The 26,503-nt window shown below is 31.6% G+C and overlaps 5 protein-coding genes across 6 annotated transcripts in view; 3 read left to right on the plus strand and 2 right to left on the minus strand.

Annotated features, from left to right (window-relative positions):
* LOC105682069 (nuclear receptor subfamily 2 group E member 1) overlaps positions 1–5,898 on the plus strand; it is a 25,031-nt gene extending 19,133 nt beyond the window's left edge. For both annotated transcript variants that reach the window (XM_033324763.1, XM_033324762.1), the window contains 6 exons: positions 1,574–1,700; positions 2,195–2,399; positions 3,108–3,227; positions 3,506–3,745; positions 3,964–4,045; positions 5,515–5,898. In XM_033324763.1, the coding sequence (XP_033180654.1) occupies positions 1,574–1,700; positions 2,195–2,399; positions 3,108–3,227; positions 3,506–3,745; positions 3,964–4,045; positions 5,515–5,768 (1,028 nt within the window). In that variant the 3' untranslated portion in view covers positions 5,769–5,898. The remainder of the gene's footprint in view (positions 1–1,573; positions 1,701–2,194; positions 2,400–3,107; positions 3,228–3,505; positions 3,746–3,963; positions 4,046–5,514) is intronic.
* A 2,293-nt stretch (positions 5,899–8,191) lies between these two features.
* On the plus strand, positions 8,192–11,220 carry LOC100742495 (WD repeat-containing protein 36). The gene is made up of 3 exons (XM_003485528.4): positions 8,192–9,902; positions 9,972–10,249; positions 10,324–11,220. Exons 1-3 carry the CDS (start codon positions 8,369–8,371, stop codon positions 11,176–11,178), a joined length of 2,667 nt encoding a protein of 888 aa, XP_003485576.1. The 5' UTR covers positions 8,192–8,368; the 3' UTR covers positions 11,179–11,220.
* A 174-nt stretch (positions 11,221–11,394) lies between these two features.
* LOC100742615 (nucleoporin NDC1) lies at positions 11,395–13,547 on the minus strand. Its single transcript, XM_012394096.3, has one exon. It carries the CDS (start codon positions 13,294–13,296, stop codon positions 11,563–11,565), a length of 1,734 nt encoding a protein of 577 aa, XP_012249519.1. The 5' UTR covers positions 13,297–13,547; the 3' UTR covers positions 11,395–11,562.
* A 952-nt stretch (positions 13,548–14,499) lies between these two features.
* LOC100742736 lies at positions 14,500–18,567 on the plus strand. Its single transcript, XM_003485530.4, has 10 exons — positions 14,500–14,727; positions 15,320–15,414; positions 15,603–15,733; positions 16,472–16,547; positions 16,615–16,755; positions 16,834–17,007; positions 17,088–17,585; positions 17,653–17,935; positions 18,011–18,230; positions 18,474–18,567. The coding sequence occupies exons 1-10, from the start codon at positions 14,688–14,690 to the stop codon at positions 18,532–18,534; spliced, it is 1,719 nt and encodes a 572-aa protein (XP_003485578.1). The 5' UTR covers positions 14,500–14,687; the 3' UTR covers positions 18,535–18,567.
* A 3,966-nt stretch (positions 18,568–22,533) lies between these two features.
* LOC105682081 (kinesin-like protein Klp98A) lies at positions 22,534–24,032 on the minus strand. The gene is made up of 2 exons (XM_024372364.2): positions 23,540–24,032; positions 22,534–23,340 (listed from the first exon to the last, which is right to left on the minus strand). The coding sequence occupies exons 1-2, from the start codon at positions 23,805–23,807 to the stop codon at positions 23,105–23,107; spliced, it is 504 nt and encodes a 167-aa protein (XP_024228132.1). The 5' UTR covers positions 23,808–24,032; the 3' UTR covers positions 22,534–23,104.
* Between the last annotated feature and the right edge of the window lie 2,471 nt (positions 24,033–26,503).

Genomic DNA, 26,503 nt, shown 5'->3' on the forward strand with positions numbered 1-26,503 from the left:
GCGCGGACTTTTTCGCTCCCACCGTTAAGTTCTTAGGCGATATTAATAGGAAACCGCCCGGAGATCGAGCGAGGGGCCATCCTATCGCGAGATGATTTGTGATTCTCTCTATCGTAGTTGAAGGTATGTTTGGTTTCTTTTTCATCTTTTGGTTGTCTGAAGCTGATGATATTCTTACTCACCTTCTTCCTTATTGGCTTGTAAATGAAGTGAAAGATCGCAACAGGATTCGTTAGTATTGCGTAATGTTATTGTAATATTCGCATAATTCCTGCGGAAGGCATTAACGAGAATCATTGATATTAATTCCGATTTAAATCGACATTATTTGGCAATAGAGAAGTCTGTGTTGATTGTGTATCAACACAATTAGATAATATTTAAGATAATATTTAATATGAAAGTTTTAATATTCTCCCTGATCTGAATTTCAAGCAACCTGCGCGGACTTTTTCTATTTGAAGTTTCGTTTGATTTCTTTTTCATCTTTCGTTGTTGAGGAGGGATAAGGGAATGGTTTGATCACAAGTAAGACGCGACTTTTATCGGTACGTAAATGAGGTGAAAAATCGTGACAAGATTGTGTACACAGGAGTTTCATTCGAACGGTCTTTTAAAGACGGATGGATGTGGAAGTTGGTTTTGTAGGTGCTCAGAGTTTGTTAGGGGTGCTATTAGTCTTTTCTGGGTAAAAGATTTGGAGAGAATTCCTTTTTAGGTCGTGTTCTTTTTGTTAATACATTTATTCAACGTTATTAAGAAACTCAAAACATGAAATTATTTATGTAATAATATTACTATTATGCCATTATATCTGAAAACGTCATTTTTAATACATTATGTGATGACCACAAATAATTTATCATCAGTTCTCCATCATTCCCTTATCAACATCCTTTTACTAAATTGTTTAAGAAGTAATTTTATTCAAAATTTCTTCGAACTTTCATGAAATATTTAAAAATACTGTAAATAAAGTAGTTCATCTTATTTGATGATAATATTTCAAACGATGTGAATAATTCTATAAGGCGTATTAAAGATTGACCCTTTTAAAGTGTAATTTATCGTATTTAAAGAAATTTAGAATCCCGTATTCAATCCTTCGCGAGCCTTTTTGCTCCCCCTATTAAGCACTTGAGTGGCATCAATAGAGCCATTCAAGATGATGCTCCGGCATTAAGAGATCACTCATGGTTATATCGAGAATGTATTTCGTAAATCAATCATATCGACGTGCTTCAGAGAAACTGGAAAGAACATATTTGAAAATCAATTAACATATACGACTAATAAACAAAATTATGAAAGTTACGAAAAAGAAAAAGAAATAAATTTTTATGTATTTAAATAAATCTACCTTTATGTCAATTTAACTTCTTTCTTTCGGATTTTGCTATTGATTAAATATCTTAGAAATTTTCATTATTATTAAAAACACTTAAATTTAGGAAATGCATTAGGAAAGTTTTTTAGTAATGAAAACTACATATTATACAAAATTCATAGATAATCGTTAGACAATGAGAATCCAACATGAAAATAACACATATTCTTTATAATTGATGTTTAGCTGTACAACACGAACGAGGTCCGAGGAAGCCAAAACAACCTCAACAACAATCACCGATCGCACCTCCTTTACACAATGATCGATTAAGGACTGGTCTTGGTTCCCCTTATGTTCTTTTACACCAAAGGTGTGTATGAAGTTCTTATTAAAATCTGTACTTATATCCGTACACATTAGTATTAGATAGTAAATATTGTATCTTAATACGCTACGTTATTGTTCTGTTTAAACATAATGTCTGACTCATCAATGGCTCATACTACTTAAATTGACGAGGCTTATGAAGGAATAATTCAATTTCTCCTTTCGATGTTGAAGAACTATGAACAACCCAGAGTTATAAAAGATATACCATATCATCTTCTACACATTCTTAAGCCGATTTTAAAATCGTGCCAGAAATATCATACAGGCTATCAAAGATGTGTTATTATTCATCCTATACTTTATACATATCATTAATTATTCTATACTTCATTGCTAAAAGTATTTTCATCGTTTAAAATATAATTGAGAAAAATATCATCTATGATTTTAATCTAAATATTACTGCAAAACCTTACTCTTAGCAATTAGAGCTTGATAACTCCAATAAAAGGACGCTAAGGATAATGTGTGCAGAAAGTTCAGGTGCGACCAGAGGTTCTCGCCTTATCCACGGCCAGTGGCACTTGTGCAGAAACCACCGGAGGACTCTTCGTCCCCGGCACCATTGGCTCTACCGCATTCTCCTTCGACCACGACCCTCTACTCAGCACCCCCGAGCGTCGCTCTGACACCGCAGCCACCCCTTCTTCAGATACTAATGTCCGCGGAACAGTGTCAGGTAAGTAATTCAGCTCAATTTGCTCGAGTCTGGTGTTTCCCCTTTGCAAACTTTATAACCGTCAATCCGACAAATCCTGCCGGTTTCACAGTCTGGACTGAAACTGAGCGATCGTGGACCCTGTGTTGACGAGATCCTCGTTCCTTGTTTTGGATTTAGTTTCGTGAAATTAACTTTCCGGTAACAGACAGGGAGAAGTTTGGAAAAATGTTTTAAATGTCTATATGATAATTTTGTAGAATACGAATGTAGTGTAGATTCATGCTATACAAATACGACTGAAAAACTAAACTAAATAGAGATTTTAGCTTTCGTGATATTACAATGAGTTACTGAGGATATCTTTTTTATTTTCGCATACTATATGCATTCTCTACATTTTTAAATTCTATTACAGGATTTTTGTTTAGAGCTATGGCTCAATGTTGTTGCAATACTGATACAATTTTTGGGGATTAAAGTATTAATAGAAGAAATTGATAATTTTTTTGAAAGGATAGAGAAATTTGTGTTGATTTTTAATAATATAATATTAAATATGTGAAATATCTAGATTATTAAAGAGCTTAAAAATAGCTTGCAAATTCTTAATAATAATTTATAACATCATAAAGTTATGTTATTCTTTAGACAAAGTATTTTAGTTTTAAAATATTATTTTTATATGCGTATTATTTGTTTAAATATATTTTCATTTTTATTTATAAGGAACTCGTATGGAATGCACCATTGCAATCGGAAACAGAATATTCTTTGGAACAAACAGAAGCTAGTCATAATTCCACTGGGACATTAATAAATCCCAATCCTACGCGAGAACTATTACAGGTAACTATACCAAAAATTTTACGATAATTATTCTTATAAAATATAAAATTTTCAAAATAAAATTAATGACAAATTGATTTGTATATATATGAAACGGTTCTTTTCTAGTTTTATATAATTTTATTAAAGATTTTGAAGTTGAAAATATATACCTAATATTAGAAAGCAATTTAATATATTTTATTATTTTACATTTCTAAATATTAAAAATATGTGATTAATAAAACAGATGAAACAAAAATTTCACTCGGAGAACGAAGCTTATTAATATGTTTCAGGAAACAACTGCACGTTTACTATTTATGGCAGTAAGATGGGTTTGTTGCTTACCACTATTCCAATCCCTTTCGAAGAACGATCAATTATTGTTACTCGAAGGCTCGTGGACACAACTTTTTCTCCTTCATCTAGCACAGTGGTCAATATCGTGGAATATTACTGGCTTACTAGAGGATGAACAAGTACGAGCAAGATTGCCAGACGAAGCTACAACGAATCAACAATTAATTACTATTCAGGTAATAATTTAACTTATATAAAATTGTATTAATTGTTGCATAGAATATGAAATATTTGGTAATTTCATCATAAGAAAATGAATAAATAATTAACATTTTCTTTCATATTTTGGACAAATATGAACGAGAATATTTTTATAATTTTAAGTAATAAAGAATAATAGTGAAAATTAAAGAAAAAGAAATTATTTACGATTTTATATATGCCTGTATTTCAGGACACGATATGCCGTTTTAGACAACTCTCACCAGATATGAGCGAATGGGGATGTATGAAAGCGGTAGCACTGTTTACTCCAGGTAATAAGAAATTTTGGCTTTTAATTTCAAAGAAGTTGATAAATATATGTCGGAGTCAGGTTGTCATTTTGGGGCGTTCGATGAACCTTTACTTACTTTACCGTCGCGAATGTAGCCAATCTTTATCAGTACGAATGTGGACACTACCAGAGGCTACGAGTAATGGTAATAGGATGGTCGAGATGGTGGTAACAACGAATTCAGGTTCGATAACGAATCCACGGTCCACGGGAGGACTAGTATCAACGTGCTACTCGATTCGGATAACTTCCCGATAACTCAATCGGCAATTCGTCCAACGACTCACTAACCAACTAACTAACTCTAACTCTAACTCTAACTCTAACTCTAACTCTAACTCTAACTCTAACTCTAACTCTAACTCTAACTCTAACTCTAACTCTAACTCTAACTCTAACTCTAACTCTAACTCTAACTCTAACTCTAACTCTAACTCTAACTCTAACTCTAACTCTAACTCTAACTCTAACTCTAACTCTAACTCTAACTCTAACTCTAACTCTAACTCTAACTCTAACTCTAACTCTAACTCTAACTCTAACTCTAACTCTAACTCTAACTCTAACTCTAACTCTAACTCTAACTCTAACTCTAACTCTAACTCTAACTCTAACTCTAACTCTAACTCTAACTCTAACTCTAACTCTAACTCTAACTCTAACTCTAACTCTAACTCTAACTCTAACTCTAACTCTAACTCTAACTCTAACTCTAACTCTAACTCTAACTCTAACTCTAACTCTAACTCTAACTCTAACTCTAACTCTAACTCTAACTCTAACTCTAACTCTAACTCTAACTCTAACTCTAACTCTAACTCTAACTCTAACTCTAACTCTAACTCTAACTCTAACTCTAACTCTAACTCTAACTCTAACTCTAACTCTAACTCTAACTCTAACTCTAACTCTAACTCTAACTCTAACTCTCTCAATCCAAAAGAGGCTGCCCTTATATACTCCTGTCCCCGCTTCTCGGGTTAATCTTTGTTTTAAGGAGAGCCATATAATCATTTCATACCTCTGTCAGGTGCATGTCCCTCCGGTGGCCGTGGCTAAGTCACTTCGAGACCAAACCCATCGTTATAAAGTCAGATTGGAACATTAAGACTATTTCTTATTTTTATTACTTAAGGGCGGCTATAGTAAAAGTCTCGATTAGTGTATTGGGGTTTTTCTCAACATTCCGGACGGGAAATCCCGCTGTCTTTCCCGCTCCGACATATATTTCAAACAAATTTCGTAATTTGAATTTATGAAAATATTTTTACTTAAATAATTGAAATCAAGGAAATACTTAAAACTCCAATCTTTCTCTTCTCTTTCCATTAAGCGATATAAAGTAACGAAATATTTTACATTTCGATCTCGATTACCGTGTGTTCCTAAACTGCAGATTAAACAGATATTTAAAATCCTGTTTCGATATCGATATGTTCTCCTTCGCAGAAACGGAGGGTCTCCACGCCAGCGAGTCGATCAAAATGTTACAAGATCAGGCTCAATGCATTCTAGGGGATTACACGAAATCTCGTTATCAACGACAACCAGGTAGAAGCGGGACATTAATGCACGTTGTCGGACGTTTGACGTCCATCTTCCCAAAATTGGTCGAACGTTTGTTTTTTCACGAAACCATAGGCGAAATTCCGATTTCCCGTTTGTTGGTTGATATGTATCAAATGAAAGGACACACAAACTGAGATTTCCCGATAAATGATGATATAATCGTGTGAAAAATCCCTGTGGCTTTCCAAAACTCTGTCGATTCTTTAAGCCAGATACCGTAGAGATCGGGACAAGTTTTTGAAACCTGTAGCTAAAGACTGCAAAATTATACGAAAGATCACTGGTTTTGATGAAATGGTTATGATCCATGAACATATTTGATTAAACAATACCAAGGAACTATTCAGTTAGCTTTACGTATTACGATTTTATATAATTTTGCGTTACAGTGCAATACATTGAATATATTATTTATAATATATTGAGTATATTAAATTTTGTTCGATAATGAATTTCGTTTTTATGATCAATAGGATTTGTTGCTTCTAGATAAAAAGACACGAGAGTCATAAACTGTAAAAATCATTTGATGAAGTAGAATTTTGTGTAAGTACTACTTGTAAAACATTTGTAAAGAACGATTTCATTGTGTTTTATGTTCTTATAATATCTTTGCGATAATACTACCGGGTACTACAAAGACACATTCTTCGTAATGCTATACTTCGTTCAATTTAATATATGCACTGCGAAAAAAATGTATATTTATTTTAAATATTATCTTTCTTTTCAGTTTCTATTAATTTGACAAAACATTTCATATTTCTAATTACAATCGCTTGACTCAGTCAGAAGAAAATTTAATCAAATACATAAAAAATTGTTTAACATCAAAATAAATTTAATAATGTTTGCAGGTAGTATAGAACAAGAACTAAAAATACGTAATTATGGGAACATGAAACACTTTCATATGAAATAAACCATATTAAATTTAATGTTACACCAACAATTTCGTAATTCGTTATAAAAAAAATACGCTAAGAAAAATCTTATTCGTGGATGTAAAAATTATATAAGAATGATAAGCTTCCATAAGAAATAGATATCCTATTCATTTGTAAATAATTGAATAACCGAGAGTTAACAATGTAACATTAATTATTTACTATTTACCTATAGTCAATTATACATACATATATTTTGCTTTCAATTTTTGTAATATATATTTATATTATTTATATGATATATTTTTTAAACATACATATATATGTCGGAGTCAGGTTGTCATTTTGGGGTGTTCGATGAACCTTTACTTACTTTACTTACCCGTCGTCATAAAGCCCGGTTGGAACATTAAAAGTTATTTTCTTATTTTTATTGCTAAAACATACAAATCTTGATTATGGTATTGGGGTTTTTCCCAGCATTCCCGACGGCAATCCCGCTGTCCTTTCCTCTCCGACATACATATAGTATATTATTTATCCATATATCACATATCAATATACAATAATTGTTTTTTTTCAAAAAATTTGTAGATAATAATATCTAAGTGTTATTAATTGTAATTTAATACAGTTGCATCTTATATTATATATAATATTTGATAGGTGGTAATATACAATCGTTTTAAAGTTGTATGTGAGTTTACTTCATCGTATTTGTTATTAAATTGTATTTAGTACTCGCTAATATTAACATACATATTTGTTATAGAAAGTATTTGGTTTTATAGAATAGACACTATGTTTTATACATATATGTAATGTATATTAGCATACAAATGATTTATATGGACCCGTGGAAATGACGGATAACTGAAACGAAATTATAAAAAAAAATACTTAATATTAATAATTGTTTTCCTACTCCATTCCTTACCTATATAAGAACTTAATTTTACTATTCATTAATACTTCATTTAATAAATTAATCGTTACTTATGTACTTGTTACAACATATTTAAGAATATTATAAATACAAAACAATTTTTTCTACAAATTGTTAAATCGCTGCTGTGACAAAAATATAAAAATTTTAGCCTTGTTTCGTCCAAGCAAATAATTATACTAATGATTGTTTCAAATAAATAAGAAATTATATTATTTAATAATTTTTGTTTCTTTATTTTATGTACATTTCAACAAAATCTAATTAACATTGCATAATATTTGTTTTTTATTGCATTACATAGAAAATTAAATTATACTGTTGTTCGGAATTTGGAGTGACCGCCTGGTAATCACCGCGACACGCTTTATGTGAATCAGATACGATCCTCGGGCAGGACGATCGTCAAGGGTCTACGCTACCCTAGTGCGGACCCATCATAAACAGCCCACGGAAAACCCCCATAAAGCACGTCCTGTCAGGAAGACAAGAAACGCGGGTTTTCCCCAAGTACGACGAACCTCCATTAGGGGTCAGCCCATCCTCAAACATACGTCTTTACCTTATGATCAGTTCGGAACAAACTTCAGACACACGCACCACGAATTTTCCTCTAGGACTGCAACATCACCAAGAGTCACTCTTGCACCAGTGTTGTAGTCAGTGTCTTATAAGTGATAAGTGAATATTAATTTATAAGTGAAGTTTATATAAATTTAAAATATACGTATCAAAAACAAAATCTTCAAACAATAAGAATCACTCTCATTAAACACATAGTTTATGCTTTACAACGTGGACGCACCCATAGCTATATTATTTCAAAAACATGGCTGTATATTCTAACCTTATTTTTTAAGTGTATATAAATATTAGTTTCGACGTAAAATAAAAAGAGACAATGGGACACAGTAAAATATTTGCCAAGAATCGCGCATTAGGATATGTCAGTAATCACATTCCTCTTATAACAAGATATATTACAAGGCGAAAAGAAAATCTTATATCAACATGTGTTGGTGATACGTTTCTTACGTACAGTTGTACACATTTCACGCTTCTTAGCATATCAAAAACGCATCCAGGTGAAATTACATGTCTCGCGGGAGACCCTTATCACACTTTTACAGCATGTGGAAAAGAAATATACGCTTGGCGGAGAGGAACAGAGCTAAGACATACTTATAAAGGACATAACTACACAGTGCATATTCTGTTACCTTTTGGTCCTAATTTAATATCTGTTGATGAGAACAACAATGTTAAACTGTGGGATATTAGAACAGAAGAACTAATAACAGAACTTGATTTCAGTAAAAACCACTTCAACATTACAACAATAATACATCCTAACACCTATATAAACAAAATATTATTTGGAAGTGAACAAGGTCAATTGCAGTTATGGAATTTGAGAGTTGTAAAATTAATTTATACGTTTAAAGGCTGGAATACACCAGTAACTGCACTTGAACAGGCACCTGCAATAGACGTTGCAGCAATAGGTTTAAGAAACGGGAGAATTATATTACATAATTTGAAGCTTGATGAAACACTTTTTGAATTAGTTCAAGATTGGGGTTGTGTAATATCCATTAGTTTCCGAACAGATGAGCATCCAATAATGGCCACAGGAAGTTTAGACGGTCACATTGTATTTTGGAACTTAGAGCAACGTAAAGTTGAAAGCCAACTCCTTAAAGCTCATTCTAGGGGTGTTACAGGATTAAAATATTTACCCAATGAACCATTGTTAGTATCTTCTTCTTCTGACAATTCTATAAAGTTATGGATATTTGACTTAGCTGATGGAGCTGGAAGACTTTTAAGAATTAGAGAAGGTCATGCAGAACCTCCTAATATTGTTCGTTTTTATGGAAATGATGGCAACTATATATTAACAGCTGGAAATGATTCTTCTTTGAGGATGTTTTCTACAATTACGGAAATGTTGAATAAAAGCTTTGGAAAAGCATCATTCAACAGAAAAGCTGCAAGGAAAAGAGGAAGACTTATTGAAGATCCTTTATTAATGCCACCGATTACTAATTTTGCTATAGAATTAACAAGAGAAAAAGAATGGGATAACATTGCAGCAACACATTCGGGTTTGGCTACAGTCAGTACATGGTCTTCTAATAAGGCAAAAATGGGAGAACACAAATTAATCCTAGAAAACTTTAAAAGCAATCGTAACATTATTGCAACTTGTGTATGTATAACAAAATGTGGAGATTTTGTTATTATTGGATATAATAGTGGCCATGTAGAAAGATTTAATATACAATCAGGAATTCACAGAGCTAGCTATGGTATTGATAAAGGAGCACATCAAGGTCCTGTGAAAGGTGTAATGGTAGATCCTTTAAATCAAACTGTAATCACTGCCGGAAGTGATGCATTTATAAAGTTTTGGAGATTTAAACCAAAAACAGGTAAAAGAAATAACTATATTTCATGATACACATGTGAAAATATAATTAATTGCATATTATAATTTTAAGGAGGTTCTGAATCAGTAACTAAAATGATGTTGGATGAACCAGTTGAATGGTTACGATATCATAATGATAGTTCCCTTATAGCCATAGCATTGCAAGATTTTACTATTATATTACTAGATCTTGACACTAAAAGAATTGTCCGACGTTTTAAAGGACATAAAGCGCGATTAACAGACGCATGTTTTAACCCTGACTCTAGATGGCTAGTAACAGCATCTATGGATTGTACAATTCGCATATGGGATATTCCTTCCTCTAATTTAATAGACATTTTTCAGGTATATATAATATATGTTAGTAAAACTTAATTATTGATCTAATTTAGAAATATTAACTGAATATAATGTTTTAGGTACCAGAAGCATGCACGTCATTAAGTTTTTCACCTACTGGTGAATTTCTTGCTACAGCACATGTATGTAACTTAGGTATATATTTATGGTCAAATCGTACCTTGTATTCCCACATTTCTTTGAAAGGAGTAAACAAAAACGATCCGATTCCAACGATTGGTCTACCTGGCTCAATGATAGAAGATACTGTTACTAATGAAGATGAACTTACTGAACCAGAATTGGATTATGTTTCTCCAGCACAACTTCAGGATAATCTTATTACAATGTCCGGTTTAGCTCACTCGAGGTGGCAGAATCTATTAAATATTGATATCATAAGAAAAAAGAACAAACCGAAAAAAGCGCCAGAGGTACCGGAAAGTGCGCCTTTCTTTCTGCCAACGATTCCATCCTTGGAATTGAAATTTGACCTTTCGAGTGTTAAAGATGCCGAAGTCAATAAGAAATTGATTATTCATCCTGAGTTACAAAATCTCACTTTGTTTGCGAAATCCTTACTGTCTATGGAAGATCCACAACTTGAAGAAGTTATTGAAAAATTCAAAAATATGAGTCCTAGTTCTATCGATTTCGAAATTCAATCATTTTCAGCGGATGAAAAAACATCAAATACTTTATTACTTCACTTTATGAAAATAATATATCATATGATGGAAAAGAGGATAAATTTTGAATTAGCACAAGCTTACCTAGCCGTATTTTTGAAATACCACGGAACAACAATAGCAAAAGACGAAACGTTAAGAAATTATTTAGACACATTACACGATATACAATTAAAGTCTTGGTTTATATTAAGAACTAAATTCTTTTATAATCTAAGTGTTGTACAAGCTTTGAAGAAGATGTAATTATTTTATTGTAATAAAAATGACGTGTTATTTTTTATGTAATTTTTAAATGTAAAATTTAAATGTTTTTGCAATATGACCATCACAAAACATATTTTTAAGGTACATTGATCGAATAATTATAGATATTTGAAAAATAATTTATTGCGACATTTTACAAATTATTCCTATACAGTAAACCACAGTTAAGTAAAGTTAAATAGAAAAGATAGAAAAGATTAATCACAAGTATAATTTGTTTGTGTATATAAATATAACAATTACAAAAATAATCTTACAATCATTGACATATTTTGATACTAAAAAATATTTTATGTAGATACAAGTAAAAGTTATTTATATATATATATACATACATTAAAGTTTGCAATGAACGACGAGAATTTATTCCCTATAAGCAAGAAAGCTATGTAACTGTTCCACTGTTGTTGTTTCTAATCCTAAATCTCCTATATAAATTTCAAAACATGTAACTATTCTATAAAGACTGCGTTTTGCTGCAGCACGTAAAGAATGAAAGATTTGTTTAATAAATTTATCATCTCCATATTGTTTCTTTGTCATAATATTTGATTTTTGTAATTTATCAAGAGCTTGCTTCAATGCAAGTAAAGTATTGATTATAAGTGGTAGATCTTTTTGAGCAATTCCATAAGAATCTTCACTTAATGATAATACAGCTAAAGATGAAATTGCATCCGCAGCCCAGATTATCGTCTGTCCTTTAAATAAAATATGACACACTTTACCGCCCTCTATTTCACCAAAAACATATGAAATAAGTGGTTTAGAAAGTAAGTATGCGAGAAAGTTGTTCCATCTTGTTTTTACGAATTTTTGAATAAACAGTTCATTGTCAACATCTTTTTTTATATTACTTTGTTCTGTACAGATTTGTACTTCTTCTTTTATTAAACTGCGCATACGATACATATATTGTTTCTGAAATGCACTAATATCTGTCATTGTTGAACTTGGAACACCAGAAGATAGTTTTGGTTCCTGAGGTTTAATGCATGCTGTGCTGAGATCATCAGAAAATTTTTTGATGAGACCAGTACATCTTTCTATAACACAGTTCCAATTGTAAGGATGACCTCCAGGTTGACTGAGTGTGAATAATACACCTCTTCTTGCTTTATCCTTTTGTGCTATTGTAATTAAATCTAAATAGCCTAAATGTTGCATTATTGGCACTTTGTCTGTAGATAATGCGTCAGGAAGTGTCACTCCAGATTCAGCAGTATTAAATACATTACTTCGTTTGAATTCAAAAGGAACCCATTCTGTCAAATATATTTCAAATAGTAAATACATACTGTTAATTGTTAATACAAACATCAGTTGATACAACCATAATTGAAAAATCAATGACAGATTCAGCAAGCTAGGAATGCTACTCAATGGTTCACTTTCTAATTGTAAGGATGACAAAAATAATATTGTGGAACAGCAATAAGGACCCAAGAAATAATAACCAATTAAATAATATAGAGTTGGCCATATGCATTCAGCCATTAATGATGGAAGCAGGGAGCTGATTCCTGCTTTAAATCGAAAAAGCTTTGATGAAGATATGATAGGAAATTTTAAATATTTCATATGGAAGATACTAATCTTCAAGAAAAAATATAATCCACTCCAAAATCCACTTAAGAATAAAAAGTAATGTTCTTCCATTAAACACATTCCATAAATTATGTTACATTCTGTCATTAAAAAACCATATTTGCCTCCTTTGATTGATAAATGCAACCAAACAAGGAGACCACCAATGATAATGTGCAGGATACCCATCAAAATATTTTGATATGTGAATATTCCAAAAAATTTAATAAACCTACTTTTTGAGTAGGGTGGAATGTTAGAGTAACTTTTGCTACAAATAACTCCTTGAAAAAATGTAACGGTAGCAAGAACACAGAAATAACTCCACATTCGAAAAGAGGTTATCGCTGTCCATGTGTTTTGAATCCATGACATATAATCTGTATTTAAATTTGTAATTAAAAGTAAGCAAGTCACAAGTAAAAATTGTACCATTATACTGGAGATTATAGCTAAGAACATTCTCTGCATTAGCAATTCTCTGCATCCTTTTTTATTCATCTGTATCATTTTATTTACTTGTAACGGTTAACCTCCAGTTTCTTGATAAAACCGTACAAATTGAGCAACTCAAAATTCTTGCCAACAAACTTAACGTAGTAGTTAAACTTTTATATTTTTAATAATAATAACATTTACGTGAATATTTTTCACGTTCTCAACTATTTAACTTTTCAAATATGTATTTTTATCAAGGAATAAAGATGATATACATAAATTCCTCGTTTCAAAAAGCCGGTATAATTATGAATTTTCCATTGAATTTGAGCGCGCCATCATGGCTGTCCTCATGAAAGAACATAAAGGATGATATTTATCACTATGATTAAATTTGAATTATCTTCTTGAACGAAACATATTTATCGAATCATTATCAACAGGATATTTAACATTAAAAGTTTTATGTATTGGCTTTACTAAAAGAAATATTTGGAATTGATTTATATCTATAAAGTTTCCTTATTTTCCAAATCAATTTTTGATAAATTTATTAATATTTTTAAATAGTATTTTTTGTATTATTTTAAAAATAAAGTTTGTTATTTATAATAATTATTATACTATATTTCACATACTAAATTATATATCTTAAAAAGAGACTACTAAAAATACAATCGACTTTCAATAAAATTCTAAATAAATCTTCATCAAATAATAAATTATTGAAGTTATAATATATTATTTCAACAACTTGATGAGTTTAAGAAAGCAGACTTCTTAATTTATGTAAATACTATATGAATATAAAAACACGCCATAATGAACAATACAGTTTCTTTCATGTATTTGTAATAATTAGTAATTTATAATATAATGTGAATTATGTAATATGTTTCAAATAAAAGCTATAAAAGCTACAAATAAATGTTATGATATTAATACATTAGAAAGCAAGAATTGAAGCATGTACTTTGTACTTGTAATAATGTAATTTATAATGTAACTATGTATATGATATAGTATCACTACCAATTAATCAATTCCACGTTGTATTTGTATATGTTACTATTTACAATTAATAAATAAGAGAAGAAATATATTACTTAAAAATGTTTAACATAATTCTTTAATAGAGTACCTACATTGTAATGTTATCCAAATATCAGAATATTTAATAATGATCCATGAATGAATGATGTGCAAGCACTTAGTACTTTCAGTTTCCTTTCTACTTTGTACTCTATGATTTTAGTGAAAAAATGTAAGTCAAGTGCTTGATAAGTTCTCGAACCCGCAGGGGAACTATTTATTATTCAGCGAAGGTTGCCTTACTAGTAACATCTTTAATTAACCCGCATGTCATTTTCAATAGGCCTATTCATATAGTATAAACAAAATGGATTAGAATCTCGTGAGAGTTAATTTCTATTATTTTATGGATATTACAAGAGTCTGCCGTCATGTGGAAGTGCCATAAATGTGGGAAACCAGTATATTTCGGTTAGTTTCAATCTTCGCATATATTAAAAAGGCGTAATAATTTTGACAAGTACCGTTTCCTGTCATTATAATGAGTTGATTAATTTTTTGTCTGTATAACTGTCATGTTACTCGTATATATTTTATTAAAAATATTATTTTATTATTACTTTTCTGCATTTTAACCAAGCTCTTTGTTATTATTAAGAAATTATTTTTTAAATTAAAAGATTAATCGTTTATTGTCGTTTGTAATATTTTGATATTTCAAACGTTTAAAATAACGGTTTTAATATTTTAAATATGAAAAAAAATACTACAGTTGAAAATAAAAATTTATTTATGTATTTTATATACTAATTTAAACAAATATTTTAATATGCCAATTTATAAGTTAATAATTTATTATTTATAAAAACAAAATGCATGTATTAAATAAAACTTAAGAAAATATATTTATTAAAGGATTAGTAAAATCTCAATTGATTATAAAATTATATGTGCTTTGTGTAATACTGTAAAATTTTACAAATAAAGTGAGTATTTTGTACAAATAGATCATAAATATATTTGTTTATTTTGTACAAAATATTTTGAAAAACTGTGACTTTAGCTGAACGGAAGCAATCATTGGGATATGACTGGCATCCAGAATGTTTAAGATGCGAAGAATGTGGGAAACGCTTGAATCCAGGCCAGCATGCAGAGGTACAACATTGTATATTTTATAAAATTGTTAATTAAATATTGTAATATTATTAGTCATATTTAAATATTTAATCTATCTAATTTTGTGCCACCACTTTAAATATTTCATTTTTAATATATTACTGTTAACTTTTACTTAATAATCGTACAACAAAATTTATATTTTCTTTTTAAAAACTATTATGTAGCATAAAGGTGTACCATATTGTCATGTACCATGTTACGGAGCTCTTTTTGGGCCACAATTATTTGGTCATGGAACAAGAGTTGAATCACATACAAGTTTTGGGAAAAAAGAAGCTCGGCCATCATTACCCAGGTATGTAGTTCAAAACAATGTGTTTTATTTAATATCATACTATTGTGGTATCGTAAAAGAAAAGAGTTTGATTAGAGATCGGTTGAAAATAGAAAAAACCGTGTCATTGTCCTTCTGTGGTTTGTTTACATTGAAGAGCGCCTATGTGACCAAAGTCACCTAGTTCTTGCAAAACATGAGCGTGCAGAAATACGAGAAAAACAATAAACAACGCTAGAGCAGAAGGACGGTTTCGGGTTCAAGGAGCGATGACCGAGATTGGGTATGCGAGTCGAAAAGCGAGTGTGTTGCGAGAGTCAGAGTTGATCGAGACGTCGAAGAGTATTGTTGAGAGAGTTGATCGAGACATCAAAGAGTAGAGTTGAGAGAGCTAATCGAGTCGTCGAAGAGTAGAGTCGTTAGAGTTGATCGAGTTGTCAGTGTTGCAGAGTTGTTAGAGTTCCTAGTGAGAGAGAGAGAGAGAGAGAGAGAAAGAGAGAGAGAGAGAGTGTTAGATTCGTTGTGACGAGAGTTGCCAAATAACTGTAAGGTTATTTGAGATAGATACGAGTATCGCATTTAGTTTCAGTTAAACAAACATCGTTTTCTGTCCAATTAATACCTGTATATTCAATTCATTATTAATAAATTGTAAGTAATCGGGAAAAAATTAATATTTTAATTTTCCACGACACCACACTATTAAACATATTATATTATTACATTAAGTTTTATATTGTTATAATTTTTCATACTTAGATCACACTTGGAATCAAAGTTGAAGGTTTTCAACCAGTATTATGAAGGCAAAAGTGGTGGAATAAGAAGCCGTGAGGTATTTATCTTATATTTATGCTTAAGAAAATATAGATCAACATATAATTAATATTATTTTTTAACAGGTTAATGGAAGATTGATACTGGAAGGTGCACTTCGTATTTATTGGGGTGTCAGAGGAGTGATTCATTTAAAAGAAGATGATGATCAACGCACAGTAGTTACAGCTCGTAATAGAAATTCATGTAGACGTAGTGTTTCTGATGTGTGTATATATTTTTATATGAAAAGGGATGCTTAAAATATTTTATATGTTCGTATATCTTGTAAATTCTGCCAATAGAGTATAGAAGATGAAGAAAAAGAGGAAGATTGTGTAAAAGAAACTTGTGAGCAAGACGCAGAAACTGAAACAAAGTCTGTACCAACCTCACCTGATCATCTTAAGAGCCTCACTTTACCAATGAAACTAGACGTTAAGAACATGGAGTGGGATGAAATAGATGAGCTTCTTCAGGTAATATATAGGTTATTAAAATTTCTGATTATTAAATATTTTTCAGTTTATTTATTTTTATCTGATTTTTAATTATCCAGGTTGAACGTAAAATCGAAGATGGAAAGAAATTATACCAAACGATGCCCGAAAATCTACCTTCGATTAGTTCGCAAACCACTTCCGACCCACTGCCTCTTTCCTCTCAATCCAGTTTTGATAGATCTGATTCTCGCGAAAATTCAGAAGCAAATAGTCCAAATCATCAAAGCAACCGTGGTAATGATAGTAGCGTAACTAGTACACCAACGCACAGTATAGGTAGTTCTTCCAGTACCGATACGCCTATTTACCATGGCACACCAAATCGAAATGAAACGCTTCGAAGGGTAGAATACTTTGACAACTTAGAGAAAAATATGTCCGGTAATAGATCTATTAGCACTGATGACAGTTGGATAGAAAAAGGCTTAAATCGGTCGATGTCCGGACCTGATTGCCTCCAAAGACATCGAACTGATAGCGATACAGATTCTGTAAATTCTCTACAATTTAGAGAAGATGATAACATGACAATGTCGACCGACAGTGGACTAGAGGTATTTAACAATTATAGTCTTGAATTTATTATTCTCCCTGTATATGCATATCTGTAATACGTTCTAGCTGGATGGCGTAGTTTTACGACGAAAACAAGGATCCACCGCAATTAGACGTCGCCCGGGTGGTCGACGACAATCACGTAGTCGACTGCGGCGTCGTTGTTCAATTAACGGACATTTTTATAATCGTGAAACCAGTTTTTTTACACCTCCGCATGGATCTCAAATGTCCGTTTGGATTACAAGTTTAGTAAATACTCAGGAAGTTATTAACCTTATGTTAGACAAATATAAAGTTGATGCTAAACCAGATAATTTTGCGTTGTTCGTCGTCCGCGATAATGGCGGTGAGTTAAATTATTTTAGGAAACACGTATCTACTCTTAATCACTATTTGAGAAAGATAATTTTCTTTTCTATAGAGCAAAGAAGATTAAGAGATGACGAATATCCGCTGGAGGTTCGTGTAGTATTAGGTCCGCACGAAAATGTCGCGCGACTTTTTTTAGTAGACAAATTGTCGACTCCGGAAATTAGTTCTGACGTTGCGCAATTTCTTAATCTCTCTTTGGTAGAGTGTCACGGTATATTGCAACGTTATTATTACGAAGAGGAGCGTCAGATTCTGCTTTTAAAAGAAAAGTATGTCTTTATAAATATGTACATAATTCTTAATTTTGATCATTTTATTCGAATATTTTAGACTAGTTTTATTCATCTAAAGAGTTATTTTTTAAAAAAAATACTGTCTTATATTTCTGTATTAATATTCATCTTGAAATCTTTCAAAATAAATGAATTTTCTATTATTTAAATTAGGAAACAAAGAGTTAATTAAAGTGGAATATTTTGAAATTATATTTTCTTTTTTGTTTGAATTTTCAGATATAAGGAGATGCGGCGAAGAATACGACAAAGAATGGAAGAGCTAAAGGTTCGACTATAGTTAGTACGTATTCATAATAAACATTTAAATATCATATTATTTTTCTATTAATTTTCACTCGAAGATATATATATACATATATATATAATTCCTTCTTTTTTTATGTAAATTATTTGTCATAAAATGTGTTATCGTAATTGTCCTCAAACATTCAAACGTATTAGAACCACTTACTGTCGTCATTTCTTCCAGCTCTCTATATTTATTTATAACTTCAAAAAATTACTTCTGGGAAAGTTCGATTTTCTGCTTTGTTTTGGAGAAGAAAATCGAAATAGATCAATCAAAATATTTTGTTGAAATATGCAATAAAAATTAATTTATATAATGATAACAAAGTTAAGCTTTTAATCTTTGATTTAATATTATACTTGTCTTTTAATGAATGAATGAATTAATTAAATTAATTAATTAAAGAAGTAGTTTATAGAAGATCAAACTTTTATATGAATTTGTTTTTTGAAACTGTTATCAATAAATGTCGTGAGTTATAAAATAGCACCACGACCATGGAAGCAAATCTTGCACGATTTATTACGGAATGACTCACTATCGGAAAAGTGATTTACGTTTGAATGTGTCGAGCGATAACGTACTAACATTTTCTAGATTAACGTCTTATGGTTACATTATTCAATTGTACTCATTACTTCTGCATATTTGTTGCATTTATCTGTAGTCATTAATGCGCAGCTACTATTGAGACATTCAGTGCAATTTAACTAGAAATTCATGTATCAAATTAAGTGATATATACATGTATTGTTTAAGTCTCGACTGTGCATCAAACGATAATTACGCAGTCTCGCGAACCATTCTTTAACTCGATATCTTTTAAATTGTTCGCTATAAGCTAATTGTTGTATGTATAGCGTTTCATTTGATTTTTTAACATTAAAAATGAACACTGTCATAATTTATTAAGGGCGATCGAGTATTGTATCTGTGTAATAGATAGACACCGATGTCAAGTCAATGATTGATACAAGAGATGAACATTTTATGAAAGGGAAAGAGAAAAGATATTGTTCGCAGTTTAGATTGTACGATTGTTAGAATCTCATGCAAGGCTGTCCAACTTCTTACCTCGTGAAGTTTTTCTAACTTTTCTGTTCACGTAGGTGCCAAAAGAAAAACAGAAATAATGAAGATAAAAAGAAAGAGGAAAATGAAAGAAATTATTATATATTAAACAATAAATGGAAATAGAATTTTAACGAAGGAATTGTTGAATGTAAAATGGAAATGTTAGAGAAAGCAGAACGTTTTAAAAGCTATATGTAGATGTATATATCGTCTAGATGAAAATTACTATAAACGATTGTACCTTGAACTGCAGTTTTAGTTGGACAGCTCCGAAACCCATAGATAATTGTTATTAACCAATAGCAATTTTCGACACGTATCACTGCCGTAATTGCTAGATCATGAATAAATATTTTATCTGTAGAATATAGTACGAAATATCGAAGAAAGGATTGCATTGAAGGTAATTTGGCTTTTAGAATTTGTTTAAGACGTATTTGAATCGATACAATCAAATTATGAGTAGCTTCCTTTGAATGGTATTTCAGGGAACCAAGTTCTTATGGTTAGTAATTTCGTAACATTATTGTCGGTGATGATTATAGTTAAAATTTAAGAATTTTAATTCGATAGATTTTGAAAAATCCTTTCTGCATAGCAGAAAAAAATCGTAGTGTCATTACATTTTAGATTTAAATTAAATTGATAGTTATATTTACTTCCGCGAGATCGTTAGTTTTAGCTTTGAGGAATAATTAGATTTCCTAGTTTGTTACAGCACTTTCAATATAACGGTGTAATATGTGAAATGTGTTTTAGTCGAAATAAAAGAAAAAATCTGTTTGTTTTTATAATATAAAAATTATGATTTTTGTATTATGGAGTTTTTTTACATCAAAAAATATTTCGTCAAGATAGAGGGAACTTCAAATTCTATCGTGATGGGATTATGAGATTCCAAATTTTATTATACAGTTTAAAAAGTTTCGAAACAAATATTTTACGTGTCTCTTATCCACATTGAGAATCCCAATTTAGGTGCAAAAATCATTTATTAGAATTAATTACTAATTCGCTTGCCTTTATATCGGGAAAAGATAAAAAAAAAATAGATTTTGATCTACGAAAGTAGATATTAGAAATGCATATCACATACTACACCTGCTGACGTTAGGATTTCATATTAAATTTTAAATTTACATAAATTGATTGAATAGATTCATATTTAAATAATTCTTCTCATTGAAAGCATCAAGTAAAACATTTTATAAGAGATAACACTTAAAATAGCTTAACTTTGTTAAATAATTTTGGTGCGGAAGGATCTTCCAAAATTTTTGTTATATACAAATTTTCGCGAATTTCTAAAAATCGTGCACATTGCAATAAAACCATGACATTTAGTTAGCATTTTTCAGCATTCCGATTTCTACTCAAGAAAATATCATACTGATCGTATTTTTTGAAGAATTTTTAGAGATCCCTTTCCAACGGATGCTTCGAAACGAGTGAAATATATAGTTGCTAAATGAAAGTAAAAAAAATTATTAGTTCCTAACAACAGAAGAAATTCTCATAAAAATTATACATTATTAACAATTTTAACGAAACATTGAATTAAACAAAGAGCACGTACGAAGTAAGTTTTAAATAAATTAAAATATAACGAGAGCAGAATGCCCTTTGTAACAGAGAGAAATAACGAAAAAGTTTCATTTAGCAATTATTTTGTGTGACGTTTACTTTGAAGCATTCTGTATATCTATGTATTTCTAGCAGTTGTTATGTATTTGAAAGATTTCTAACTTCTGTGTGTAGACGTGGTCCAGAGAACTGGAGGTATTTGCGCACAGTTACGATTGTACAATCACATGCTTAATATTGCACAGTATAACTGGTTTCTAGTGGAAAAAAAGTTTACAGCGAAGAATATACATACAATGGTATAAATAAATGTTCGCCGTTGTTTATGACAATAGATATCGATCATATAATCATAATTTTAAGCTAGTCACACTTCATAAATAGTCATACATATTATACATAATGTATGTTACGAATGCGTTCGCGATTCGAGTGTTTAGACAGATAAATGTCATTATCGTGAACGAGAATTCTTGAAATTATCCAATTTGTTAACGATGTCTGTTTCATTATAGGAAAAAAAGAAAGGATAAAATATTGGGTGAACTGTATTAATTTGTCAGTTAATTAAAGAAAATTTAATTATTTCTATAAACTGAGGTGTAATTTATATTTATAGTTTTATCGTTGTATTTAATTTTTTGATATAATATTTAGCTGGAAATATTTGTTTATACAAGTTTTAATATTTTAAACGATGATTAAAAATATCATCATTTTCGTGTTTTATAGAAAATCGATTCTTTCCTTCTAATGGAAAATTACTCGCATAAATATTACTTTAATTACTTCATAAGCTCTTCTTATTCCAGTAGATTATTTCACGCAAACAAACTTTAGTTCGGTCCAATAGCAGTGGAAACAATCTAGCATTATCAAATTATGCAGTTTACCTTGTCTTTCATTTCCGTCCATTGGTTGTTTGCCGATCAAACATTGTACAGGGTGATTCTACTGTAACTACTGTCACCTTGGTGTTTTTAAAACTATGCAAGTCCACGAAACGTTTGTTCATTAATACCAAAAACGTCTCTATGTAGGATATCTACGATAAGGAAAAGATGAAAAGTACAAGTAGAAAGAAAAAAATTGAATCATCTTCAACTTTTATATTTCATTAAACATCCGATCTATATTTTGTTAAACATTGAATATCGTCTCTTTTAAAAATGAGACAGAGTTATGATTCGTTTTTCCAAGAAAAGCAGATAGGAATAGGTGAAGAAGCGGATTCTTTGGTAGAATATGTAGTGTCTGACCATAAGAACGCTGCAACTACTTGCTCCGCTGTCAGACTAATATCTTAAGTGCTAGATACATACTTGTATTCGTTTAGCAGGTGTTTCAATACTATTTCATGGATAGAAACATATCATCGCATTAAAAAAGCAGAATAAAATGTAAAAATACTGATACTCATATCGTGATAATAGTTTTATTAATAATATTTTTTCGCTCGGTTAGCGTACTGCATAATTACTCGAGGTAATTGCAGTCGGCCGGACTAATAGCAGCTATCATAATTGTCTTCGAGTTACCTCCAAGCGAATCCTTTAATAACCACGTACACTATCTCGATAAGGTATGAAGACATTACGCTTATAAGAGGAAGACGCGTCGCCTGTGGAACTAACTTCCGAGAGCGTCGATATCACAGAACCAAATGTTACCAGTGATCTATTAATGTGCGCACCTTCTTTTAGTCGTTGGCCTGTCGCAGCCTTTGCATTCGCATGTTTGCTTCCAGTCAAGTCGACAAGATACACCTTCGAAACGGTCTCCGACGACATATTGCTTTCGGATAGTCCAGCTTGCACGAACGTCATCGTAAAAATCGCGCGATTCTTGTTGCTCGCGTCGTTTATGTTTGTGCTTACCGCAGTTCTGTGCGTATTACCTCTCACCATGCATTCCTGAATATCGGAATAGTCGTACACGAGGTGGTTTGACAGGTCTTGGACATAAGGTCCTCTTTTAGGATGTTCCCGCACTCGGAAAGAATGAGACTGTGACTGATCCGCCTCAGTAGATCTGTCACTCTTTCATTGTGTATTTCTAGGAATGATAATTCGGTTCTATAAGACGTCCCGCTCTCTTTAGCACCTGTCATTCTGGCAAACAGCGTGTTAGACCTGCTGTCTTTGTATTGAAAATCCGTGCCTTTTTGCCATCCATTTGTACTATCATCTTTGCATTCATCGCTAACTCCACTTTGTTAAAAGGACGAAGTCCCACGGCTATCTTTACTAAAGCCATTGCTATAAGAAACGTATAGATTTTGCCAACGGATATTAGTGTAGCATGGTGGTATTTTGTCACTTTCACGTTTTCTCTCGTGGTATCAATCCTTGAGCTTCCGGTGTGCCCATCATGGTAAAGGTCTTTCCAGACTCTGCCTGACCGTAGGCATTGTAGCCCTCGAAGGTACTTTCCATAACGTCCGTACCAAGATCATTGAAAACCTCTTTCTGAGATGCATAATTGTCATCGTTTGCGTCGCAGGGCCAATAAGAGTGATGAAATGTGAAGTCTTTGTATTGAAAATTCGTGTTTTTTTGCCATCCATTTGTACAATCGTTTTTTGCATTCATCGCTAACTCCATTTTGTTAAAGGAACAAACTCCCACGGCTATCTTTACTAAAGCTATTGCTATAAGAAACGTATAGATTCTGTCAAGGACGTTTGCACGCCGTGGTGGTATTTTGTCACTTTCACGTTTTCTCTCGTGGTATCAATCCTTGAGCTTCCGGTGTGCCCATCATGGTAAAGGTCTTTCCAGACTCTGCCTGACCGTAGGCATTGTAGCCCTCGAAGGTACTTTCCATAACGTCCGTACCAAGATCATTGAAAACCTCTTTCTGAGATGCATAGTTGTCATCGTCTGCGTCGCAGAGCCAATACGAGTGATGAAATGTGAAGTTTTTGTATTGAAAATCCGCGTTTTTTGCCATTCATTTGTACAATCATCTTTGCATTCATCGCTAACTCCATTTTGTTAAAGGAACAAACTCCCACGGCTATCTTTACTAAAGCTATTGCTATAAGAAACGTATAGATTCTGTCAAAGACGTTTGCGCGCCGTGGTGATATTTTGTCACTTTCACGTTTTCTCTCGTGGTATCAATCCTGAGCTTCCGGTGTGTCCATCATGGTAAAGGTCTTTCCAGACTCTGCCTGACCGTAGGCATTGTAGCCCTCGAAGGTACTTTCCATAACGTCCGTACCAAGATCATTGAAAACCTCTTTCTGAGATGCATAGTTGTCATCGTCTGCGTCGCAGAGCCAATACGAGTGATGAAATGTGAAGTTTTTGTATTGAAAATCCGCGTTTTTTGCCATTCATTTGTACAATCATCTTTGCATTCATCGCTAACTCCATTTTGTTAAAGGAACGAACTCCCACGGCTATCTTTACTAAAGCCATTGCTATAAGAAACGTATAGATTTTGTCGAGGAAAGTTAGTGTATTTTGTCACTTTCACGTTTTCTCAACTCGTGTTACACGAACATAAAGTATTTCGCGGTGCTGCGTAGACAAGACATTGTTGACGAGTGTCACCGTACTACAGGTGTTGTCGTCGTCGTCGTCGATCCTCGCACGTAATGAACATCATCCTCAACACGGTCTCCACAGGCGGGCAACTCGATAATAGTTTTACCCATAGAAAAATAGTGCAATTCTTACTAATCCTCTACAAATCCATTTATGTCTGGAAGTTACGTAAAATTCTAGTTACAATGAGTTAGCTAAGCTTTCCTTTATCTTGCATAGTTTCAGAAACATTAAAAATTGGTAATTTAAAGATAATAGTAATTGACAATTAACTGTATATAGAACAAGCAATAACATAGTCATTTGCGTAAATTAAAATGCTTTTACATTAATATTGTCCTAATGTTCAAGATTAATGTAAATGGATTTTTTACATGATCAAACATGATTTGTACAGTTTCCGGATTCATCTCTCTATAACCTCTCTGTCTAAAACACGTTGTTGTGTGAACATTTGACATGACACTCGAATTGCATCGCGGTATCGGTTTTTGTCAAATCTTGAAATAGATTTTAGCCAGAATAAAGAGAAAGTAAACAAAAAAATACAAAATGTAAAAAAAAGCGTGAAAAAAAGGAAAACGAAAACCAACATGGACTGGGCCATACCGATTCTGTTCGCAACGAGGCAGTACATGCTTTGATTTTTATTGTTTTACAATGAAAAGTGGAAAAGAAGAAAAACGTATTCGAAGCGCAGGAATAGCGTAACAGTAACGAATCTCGAATTTTTTTCCTGGCAACTATAACGATGTATTTTAATCGATTGTAAGGCAGCTTCTGCTAGATATTATATTAAAATGAAGTTGTAATAGAGATATTATGTAAGAGCGCGTCATGATCTGTATCGCACCTGTCTCTTGGTTTTCCATTCTCGAATGATATTTAATAGATGTTAGGCGAAATTCTATATGCGAATGCGTGAGATGCGTTTCGACGAATGTAAAGTGAGAAAGAAACTGGCGAGATAGAAAAGTAGGGACAAGGGAAAGAATAAAAAGTGTGTGTACAATAAAAGCGATGGCGTTTGTTCAGAGATTAAATAGATTTAAAATACTCCGTACCATGACATATTGAAGTGAATATCGAAAGAGCACAGTCCAAAATGCGAAGTATATTAAATGTGAAATTGTAAAATATATAGAATGTATCTGAAATTTGTATGAAATCGTTGAGAAAGTAATAAAGTGATTGCTTCTTTTGCATTGATTTTTCTTATTTTGTATGGCTATTTCTTTTCTACGTGTTAGGACATTTTATAGGACATCTACGTTATAGGACATTTCTTAAAGAAGCTAAAAATGTTTTAGCGTTTTATAAAATTGAGATTGACATACTTGAGTTTATTTATTTCAAGTTGATGATTTACAATCGTTTACTTTTATATATTTTATATTTTTAAACTTCACGCCGAATTTTTTTCAAATATAGCTCCGGTTATGGATAGGTTTTCAAGTATTTCGTTCATGAATTCATTTCAATGGATTTATAAATACAATGCATTTTTTAGATTTTATATTATCTTCCGTCTCCCCTAATTTATTGTAATATTTTTAAAGAAAGACCTTGAAATTTAATTTATAATTTCATTATATTCAGCATAATTTATACAAAGAGTCTACCTGTTTTGTAATAATTAACGATCTTTCTTCTTTTTTTATTTGCTTCATCAACGCTGAAAAAATAAAATTATACAGATCTTTAACGAATTTATTTATCGAAACCAATACCTACCTTACATATAT

The sequence above is a fragment of the Bombus impatiens genome, unplaced genomic scaffold (assembly GCF_000188095.3).
Source record: "Bombus impatiens unplaced genomic scaffold, BIMP_2.2 scf_0064, whole genome shotgun sequence".
Lineage (NCBI taxonomy): Eukaryota > Metazoa > Arthropoda > Insecta > Hymenoptera > Apidae > Bombus > Bombus impatiens.

Bases quoted from the DNA above. Each gene is read 5' to 3' on its own strand.
- LOC100742615 (XM_012394096.3), bottom strand. From the start codon at position 13,296: ATGATACAGATGAATAAAAAAGGATGCAGAGAATTGCTAATGCAGAGA.
- LOC105682081 (XM_024372364.2), bottom strand. From the start codon at position 23,807: ATGGAGTTAGCGATGAATGCAAAAAACGATTGTACAAATGGATGGCAA. The intron at 23,341-23,539 runs GAGAGAAAACGT...AATACAAAGACA, and splicing joins AGCTCAAGGATTGATACCAC to GCAGGTCTAACACGCTGTTT.
- LOC100742736 (XM_003485530.4), top strand. From the start codon at position 14,688: ATGTGGAAGTGCCATAAATGTGGGAAACCAGTATATTTCG. The intron at 15,734-16,471 runs GTATGTAGTTCA...TTTCATACTTAG, and splicing joins GCTCGGCCATCATTACCCAG to ATCACACTTGGAATCAAAGT. The intron at 17,936-18,010 runs GTGAGTTAAATT...TCTTTTCTATAG, and splicing joins CGTCGTCCGCGATAATGGCG to AGCAAAGAAGATTAAGAGAT.
- LOC100742495 (XM_003485528.4), top strand. From the start codon at position 8,369: ATGGGACACAGTAAAATATTTGCCAAGAATCGCGCATTAGGATATGTC. The intron at 9,903-9,971 runs GTAAAAGAAATA...TATAATTTTAAG, and splicing joins GAGATTTAAACCAAAAACAG to GAGGTTCTGAATCAGTAACT. The intron at 10,250-10,323 runs GTATATATAATA...ATAATGTTTTAG, and splicing joins ATTTAATAGACATTTTTCAG to GTACCAGAAGCATGCACGTC.